Raw genomic sequence first — 9000 nt, forward strand, 5'->3', positions numbered from 1 at the left:
GCCACTTCCTAATCCAGTTTAAATTTTGCTATTTCATTGCCTAAAAAGATCCTTTACAATTAAACGTAAATTTTTCTATTGAGAAATTGAAAAAAATTGTTCTAACGCCAAATTCAAGTCGATTTTATCCGTCAAATTAATTTTTTTATATTCCGCTGTGAAAATTTTCAAAAAACAAAGGAAAGTAATTGGTTCCGGTCAAATGCCGGAAATCACATTTTTATTAAAACTCGACATTCTAAGAACCTGGGAAGTTATTCTGACGATTTCCGAATGGACATCCAGATGTGGATGTGTGTGTAGGTAATTCATATATCCAAGTTCTTCCATTAAAATCCAAACGGAAAAAATAATCGCTAGCTGCTAGCGATTATTTTCTTCACCAGCTAGCGATTTCTAATCGTTAGCTGCAAGTGGTTATTCTACTAGCTGCTAGCAATTATTTTCTTCCGTGCAGATACTTACAGGTTCCAATAAAGATTTCCTATATGACAATCCAGATGCCCATGGTTTCTTACATGGATTTTCCTATAAATCCATACACACCTTTATCGATTCCTATGGATTCTCACAGAAATCCATACCATATTATATGGATTTCAATAGGCTCCCACGCAATCCCACATGGAAATTTTTGATAGGTGCGTTTAGAACTTGTTTTGATTTTGATTTCATAATTCATTTCACTGCTTTTATAAGGTATCAAAATTATGTGATAATATTATTATTTTTACTACTTCTTGGCTTGAAAATTATATGAAATTATGAAACAATAACTAACTCATTCATAAAAATAATGAATAAACTTATAGACAAAAAAATAATCTTTTAGATTTAAATTACTTCGATTAATTACTTTGAGTGAATGCACGGAAAAAAATTAATCGTGAATGCAACTTGATGCAGTCTTGGTAAATAAACATGATGAAATCATGTTGCATTCACATGATTTCTCATATTTCGGTTACATGATAGTCATGTTGCGGTAACATAAGAAAATCATGTGGCATTCACATGATTTGTCATGTTTCGGCTACATGATAATCATGTTGCGGTAACATGAGAAAAATCATGTTGCATTCACATGATTTGTCATGTCTCGGCTACATGATAATCATGTTGCGGTAACATGAGAAAATCATGTGGCAGCAACATGATTTGTCATGTTACGGCTACATGACAATATATGGCAGCAACATGATTTTCATGTAGTCGAAATATGACAAATCATGTTGCATTCACATGATTTTCTCGTGTTACCGCAACATGATTATCATGTAGCCGAAACATGACAAATCCTGTGAATGCAACATGATTTTCTCATGTTACCGCAACATGACTATCATGTAGCCGAAACATGACAAATAATGTTGCATTCACATGATTTTCTCGTGTTACCGCAACATGATTATCATGTAGCCGAAACATGACAAATCCTGTGAATGCAACATGATTTTCTCATGTTACCGCAACATGATTATCATGTAGCCGAAACATGACAAATCATGTTGCATTCACATGATTTTCTTGTGTTACCGGAACATGATTATCATGTAGCCGAAACATGACAAATCCTATGAATGCAACATGATGTTCTCATGTTACCGCAACATGACTACCATGTAGCCGAAACATGACAAATAATGTTGCATTCACATGATTTTCTCGTGTTACCGCAACATGATTATCATGTAGCCGAAACATGACAAATCCTGTGAATGCAACATGATTTTCTCGTGTTACCGCAACATGATTATCATGTAGCCGAAACATGACAAATCCTGTGAATGCAACATGATTTTCTCATGTTACCGCAACATGATTATCATGTAGCCGAAACATGACAAATCATGTGAATGCAACATGATTTCATCATGTTTATTTACCAAGACTGCATCATGTTGCATTCACGATTAATTTTTTTCCGTGTGTGGAGTAAATTTGGAGTGGATGACTGTGTATTTATTGAATCCTTTTGTATTGAAATTCACTCCCAAGGGTAGTTTATTTTAGAACTGAAACTTCGAATCGGAGATAATGCAGATATAAATGTCCAGATCATTCCGGATTTACTTTCGATTTTCACAAGTGTGCTAGTAGCTCTGTAAAGTAATGTATTAATTGATAACGCTCATTTACTTTGAACTACTTATTAACGACTTTATTTTTTTATTGAACGGACTAAAACGAGCACAAGCGTCATAATATCACGTGGGAAGAATTTGATAACATTCTGGTATCTTCTTTCTTTTTAAATATAATTAGAACGCTTTATAAAATGGTCTATTTGACTATTACAACTTTAGTCACGACAATAAATCCGTAGCACCAACAATGCAGGCTAAAATGATTTCATTCTTGGTAAGTAATAGATTCATTTTTTTATACTCTTGTATCGAAAATTTTTTGTGTCTGTAGATAGCAATAGCATTACTATTCTTGGAATGTAACTGCTGTAGTGGTGGAGGGAGCGAAGCAGTAACTAAGGATACTTTTGATAATTCTATCCCAATGACCTGGAAACTTAAAGTTACGGAAATGTTTGATATTAAATGGGAAGAATTAATTCAAAAACCTGTGATCTATGTAGATGGAGTTAATTATTATGATCTAGGTGACAATCGTCGTGTGCCAATTACTTTGGAACCTTTTCGAAATCATAAAAATTTTAATGATGATAAAAAGCAATTTTTTAGTATCAAAATTAGAATACCAACTGTTTTTGAACCAGACTATTTGAAACCGATTCAGCAGTCAACTGTCAATGGAACTTCTAAGCTTCTAGCTTACACATATGTCAGTAGTTCCTATAATGTTCTTAGATATTCTTCAGTTAATCCTCAAAATTACGATAACGCAGAAACTTGGAAGGTCGATTCATCAAAACCAATCTTATTCCAAACGTTTGGTAATCAAGTGAAAATCGACTTCTCGATTCGCAAAGCTTAAATTCAGCACAATAGCATTTTATTTTCTATCTCAATGAATCAATTATTAATAGTTATGATTTTCAAAATTTAAAAATAAAATGTTGATTTTACTCAAATATTTATTTTGACAAATATTATGACTGTAACAAGATTATTTTATATTTATCTGTATTTAAAATACATAATGAAAAAAATTAAACTGATGTGATTAATTATTCAATCCTTTCATTAGTGGTTTAAAAATTTGTTCATCATTAGAAACTATTTGAGATCTCTAAGTCATACCATGGAATTATTTGGTTCCTGAGTAGCCAAGAATAGCAAAAAAATTTTAGATCAATCTAAATATTATTTTCAGAATTATATAAAAAAAAAGAAAATCACTTCACCCGAATTCAGACAGCTTTTTTAAATGCATTAAAAATCGTACGCAATTATAAACTCTTAAGAATTATTACAGAATTTGCCAATATTTTCTCGTGTTGGTAAGTCCGAAGAGAGCAAAGAAATTTTAGTTCAGTATGATCATTATTTACAAGAATATAATCATTTATAAAAAATTCTTGAATGGCCAATTTCACTTAATTTTAAAGACTAATCCGGATTCTAAAATTATTTTCCGGTATTTTTTGGGCTAGTAACTCTAAAGATGACAAGAAATTTTTATTTCGATATGATGAATATTTACAAAAATATTATCATTTACAAGAAATTCTTAAACGGCTAATTTCACTTACTTTTTTTTAACTTCTTGCTAAGAAAATTGTAAATTTTGAAAAATTCGAGACGTTATTGGTTTCAGTCCGATTTACGAAAATCGAATTTTCATCGGATGTCGACGTTTTGAGGTCCTAGCAAGCTATTCTGACTAATTTCAAGATGATGTCCGAGTGTATGTATGTATGTATGTACGAACGTACGTACGTATGTAAATACCTGCATTTTTTGAACGTATTAACCGATTTTGAACTTTACGGTGTCATTCGTCGCGGCTCGTAAATATCCTGAAGCTGGGAGAAATTGAGCTTGATCGGTAGGGCTCGTTCAGAGATATTCCAAAAATAAAATTTTTTCAAAAATGTTTTTTTTTTTTGATAACTTTTAATGTGCTCGATGGATTGATTCCAAAATCGACTGGGCTCTGAAGCTTTGTAAGCCGCGTCGAATGCCACCTCAACCATCAAAATTCGTTCAAGAGAAACCGTTGTCGAAAGAATTAAAAAAAATTTTTTTTTTTTTTATATATCTTAAAATCGACTCGATAAATCGAATTCAAAATTTGATCAGCTTTAGAACTTAATAAAATGCGTCGATTGCGACCTCAACCGTCTCAATCGGTTTATTCGTTTGAGAGATATCGTTGGAGAAAAAATGGTAAAAAACTATTTTTTTCGAAAAGAACGGCATACATAAGTACTTTCGTGCTCGAAGAGATCGAAAATGTATTCACGACAAAGTTTTCGAGCTCAAGGAGCTCGAAAACAGCCTTAAGTTTTAGGGCTGACCTGCAGGGTCAACCGATAGACAGATTTTTTATTTTAAAATAAGATAATTTTATTTGTGCGAAAAAATAAAACGACTTAAAAAAAAAAACAAATCACACATAAAATGTGAAAAAAATTCTTTTTGAAGACTTTATTATCTCAAATTTCAAGATTTACATCACTGAATATTTTTTTTTCGTCGTATTATTGTCCACATTGAACGTTCTTAGAAGTCGTGATGCTTTATTAGTTATTGGCCTAACTAGTAGGGTACACGGAAAAAAATTAATCGTGAATGCAACATGATGCAGTCTTGGTAAATAAACATGATGAAATCATGTTGCATTCACATGATTTGTCATGTTTCGGTTACATGATAGTCATGTTGCGGTAACATAAGAAAATCATGAGGCATTCACATGATAATCATATTTCGGCTACATGATAATCATGTTTCGGCTCCATGATAATCATGTCGCGGTAACATGAGAAAATCATGTGAATGCAACATGATTTGTCATGTTTCGGCTACATGACAATATGTGGCAGCAACATGATTTGTCATGTTTCGGCTACATGACAATATGTGGCAGCAACATGATTTGTCATGTTTCGGCTACATGACAATATGTGGCAGCAACATGATTATCATGTAGCCGAAACATGATTATCATGTGAATGCCACATGATTTTCTCATGTTACCGGAACATGATTATCATGTAGCCGAAACATGACAAATCATGTGAATGCAACATGATCTTCTCATGTTACCGCAACATGATTATCATGTAGCCGAAACATGACAAATCATGTGAATGCAACATGATTTTATCATGTTTATTTACCAAGACTGCATCATGTTGCATTCACGATTAATTTTTTTCCGTGTAAGTGATTCATAATGTGTCAGTGCGATGCGTTTAGCACGAGTCGCAGGTGCGCAGACACGAGCGAAGCGAGTGCATACTGCGCACCAGAGACGAATATTGCAATATGGCGAAACGTTGCGATAAACAAAAAGTATTAATTTATTTGCCCGCTCCAATAATTATCCTCTGAAAAATCGTAATATTTATAAATGAGGAGCTGATATAACAACATAATACGAATTTATCCTTACAACGTAAAATGATAATTTTGATTTCAACCATTAAATGATTCATTAATCGACTTTGTTTTATCTTATCTATATCATTTGTAACGACTTCCTTATATTTGTTATTTTTTTTTTCTACGCAGTAACCTTTTAATGGATTTAATCGCTTCCGGTAAATTTCATCATATTTATCATTTAAGCTCCTATAAATTTATCATTTAGTAACGCCTGCGTTACAGTTTAGTCTAAAGAAATTCACAATCGTGACAATGCAGCTAAAAACATTTTTTCTGGTAAGTTATTATTTCATATAGGGGAGGGTGGGGCAGAGCGGCCCCCCTAAGCCAATTATTATTTTTTGTGGCTTTCAACCATATGATCACTTTACTTTTGTCCTACTTCGAACAAATTTATGGACATTTTGCCAAAATTCTGAAAAAAATTTTTTTTTTTTTGTGGGGCAGAGCGGGCCCCCCTTCAAAAAGTGATAAAAAAAATTTTTTTTTCGTTTTTTTTTTTTTTTTAATTGTTTTCATCATTAAGAATGTATTTCTTACTCTTGACAACTATTTTTGGTTTTATATTACTCAAATAAATTTTTTAAAGCGTAAAAAATCGTTCACTCTCGATTACCTTAATTACTAATTGTTATTTAATAAAAAAAAAAATCAATTCTATAATTTTACTTTATTTCAAAAATTTATCAACTAAAAAAAAAAATTTAATTTTTAAAAATTTTTAGTGACCAAATTTGCCTCTTACACAAAGAAACGGCCGAAAAATATGAAAAAATAATTTTTTCGGAAGTTTCGGTTGGTCCATTTTGCCCCAGGTGTTATGCGTAGGGCTAGAAATGTGGAATTATAATAATTTTTTTTTAATTTGACGATAAAAATACAAAAAAATCACTTTTTCAAAATTTTGGGCTTGTCCATTTTGCCCCAAATGTCATGCGTAGGGGTAAAAATGCGCAAACATATCGGATTTATAGTAATTAGTCGAAAAAAAAAAAATTTTTTTTTTTGGTCAAAATTTCAGGGGGGCCGCTCTGCCCCATGGGGGCAACTCTGCCCCACCCTCCCCTATTTCATCCGGAATTACCGATAGTTTTTCAGTAATTTTTCTTGAAAATTCAATCTTTAAATTAAATTTCCGATCTAACTGTTAGATAAAACATAAATGATAAAAGACATAATTAAAAGTAAGACATTATGTTTTTGTAAAATGAAATTTTCCACAGAAAAATAATAGTAAATTTCAACATTTACTCAATAGTTGAGACATAGTTTAGATATAAAAGTGAAAATTTTATTTATTTCAGATCGCCGGATTCTTGATTTCAAAATGCAATTCGAAAGCTGTCGAAAGACATTTGACAGAATCGACAAGTATTCCTTTTCGTTGGCGTTTGGAAATGCTCGAATTGAGTGATTACATTAATTATGAAGACAACCATCGTTTCATTTCTGATATGAGCTTAATAGGAAGTTGGGAACTGAGCCCTCTTAATGATTATGTAATTCATGATGATTTAACTATAAATGTAAAAATTCCTGAAAACTGGGAAGCTATTGATATAACTTCGAAAGTAATTTCGAGAAATAACCAAACGGCTGTAGAATTTCAAATCAAGAAACCGCGAGGTGAATTTACCATTTTCAGTTACCCTGAAGGGAGTGATGGATCTGTTGTTAAATCATTCGAAATCGATGATAAGATACCAATAGTATTCCGTATCTTCGAGGGAAGAATGTTCATTGAGTTTTCAATTCGTCAGATATAAATTGTAATCCACTTTCAATGTTGTGGTTACGTCATGTATGAATTGCATGTCAAAATAAAATTAAATTGAAAAAAAAACTGTATTTTTAATGAAAAACTTTAAATGGCGCCCATCAAAAAATTTTCAATTTGCAGATCATCGTACACAAGATTCTCCTTATCGTAATGAGAAAACAAATAAGTGTTTTCACAGCTTATAACCTTTTTATGAAGATGCTGTGATTATGTAAGTGACATTTCTTCAATTGATTCCAAAAACAACTACACTTATCCAAAAAATTAAAGGAACAAGAAAATTTTATAAATTTTTTAGTGATTTTTGGAAGGCTGTATTTTCGTGAAAAATGATCGTATCGAAAAAATAAAAAATGCAAATTGAAGCTTGAAATCTCTAGTTTAAAGATCTTTCAGCAAAATATTGTTTTGAGCCACGGTTTTTGCGGAATCATAAGAAAAAGGTCGAGACAAAATTTTCCTAAATTTTTTGGTTTCGTTTTTTAAGTCTACGGGGCCGGGAAAAATTTTTTCAAAAAAACGAATTCATGGCTTGTTTAGGAAATTTATTCAGCTACAATTTGATTTTTTTTGTTTTTCTGTACGACAATTTGCTGCTGAGATATCAGCCTTCAAATGAAAAAGGATCCTTTTGTCTTTGATTATTGATATCTCAGCAAGAAATGGTCACACAGTAATTCAAAGGGCAGTTTAATAAACTTGAATAAATCCCCTACAAGCTCCATTTTTGATTTTTTCAAAAAAAAAATTTTTTTCATCCTTGATATCCATTTGAAAAACCTTTAAAAAATGGCCATTTTCTGGTTTTTTAGTCGACTCATCGCTACTCTGCAAATATTGATAAAAAAAATAATGTTGCCAAGTAATTTTACAGCTTAATGTACCCCCAAAAACCCTGGGAATTTTCAGATTGATCCATTGAACCGTTTGTCCGGTCCGATTGCTCAAAGTTTTACAAAACAATTAAAGGAACAAGTTTTGTTCCTTAATTTGTGTAATCATTACCAAAATGAAAACATTAATTTTTTTTTTATTTTCTTTCATTTTTGCGTTAGTTATTCAGTAAATGTAAGGTAAAGAGGAAAAAAAAAATTTTTTCCGAAAAACGAAAAAAAAAAAATAACCCCCTGAATAAAACGTAAAAAAAAAAAATTGGAAAAAATTCTTATTTGGTCTCGTTTTTTGGAAAATTTTTTTTTTTTCCTCTTTACCTCACATTTACTGAATAACTAACGCAAAAATAAAAGAAAATAAAAAAAAAAAATAATTTTTTTATTTTGGTAATGATTACACAAATTAAGGAACAAAACTTGTTCCTTTGATTGTTTTGTAAAACTTTGAGCAATCGGACCGGACAAACGGTTCAATGGATCAATCTGGAAATTCCCAGGGTTTTCGGGGGTACATTAAGCTGTAAAATTACCTGGCAACATTATTTTTCTTATCAATATTTGCAGAGTAGCGATGAGTCGACTAAAAAACCAGAAAATGGCCATTTTTTAAAGGTTTTTCAAATGGATATCAAGGATGAAAAAAAATTTTTTTTTGAAAAAATCAAAAATGGAGCTTGTAGGGGATTTATTCAAGTTTATTAAACTGCCCTCTAAATTACAGTGTGACCATTTCTTGCTGAGATATCAATAATCAAAGACAAAAGGATCCTTTTTCATTTGAAGGCTGATATCTCAGCAG

At 31.5% G+C, this 9000-nt stretch overlaps 2 protein-coding genes across 2 annotated transcripts; both read left to right on the top strand.

The window, feature by feature from the left end:
• Nucleotides 1-2290: 2290 nt before the first annotated feature.
• On the top strand, nucleotides 2291-3547 carry LOC130677469 (uncharacterized). The gene is made up of 2 exons (XM_057484237.1): nucleotides 2291-2361; nucleotides 2419-3547. The coding sequence occupies exons 1-2, from the start codon at nucleotides 2335-2337 to the stop codon at nucleotides 2947-2949; spliced, it is 558 nt and encodes a 185-aa protein (XP_057340220.1). The 5' UTR covers nucleotides 2291-2334; the 3' UTR covers nucleotides 2950-3547.
• A 1761-nt stretch (nucleotides 3548-5308) lies between these two features.
• On the top strand, nucleotides 5309-7294 carry LOC130677730 (uncharacterized). Its single transcript, XM_057484582.1, has 2 exons — nucleotides 5309-5804; nucleotides 6833-7294. Exons 1-2 carry the CDS (start codon nucleotides 5781-5783, stop codon nucleotides 7292-7294), a joined length of 486 nt encoding a protein of 161 aa, XP_057340565.1. The 5' UTR covers nucleotides 5309-5780.
• Nucleotides 7295-9000: the final 1706 nt, after the last annotated feature.

This window comes from Microplitis mediator, chromosome 11 (genome assembly GCF_029852145.1).
Source record: "Microplitis mediator isolate UGA2020A chromosome 11, iyMicMedi2.1, whole genome shotgun sequence".
Taxonomy (NCBI): domain Eukaryota; kingdom Metazoa; phylum Arthropoda; class Insecta; order Hymenoptera; family Braconidae; genus Microplitis; species Microplitis mediator.

Coding starts and splice junctions, on each gene's coding strand:
- LOC130677730 (XM_057484582.1), top strand. CDS start 5,781: ATGCAGCTAAAAACATTTTTTCTG. Junction 5,805..6,832: donor AGCTAAAAACATTTTTTCTG/GTAAGTTATTAT, acceptor TATTTATTTCAG/ATCGCCGGATTCTTGATTTC.
- LOC130677469 (XM_057484237.1), top strand. CDS start 2,335: ATGCAGGCTAAAATGATTTCATTCTTG. Junction 2,362..2,418: donor CTAAAATGATTTCATTCTTG/GTAAGTAATAGA, acceptor TTGTGTCTGTAG/ATAGCAATAGCATTACTATT.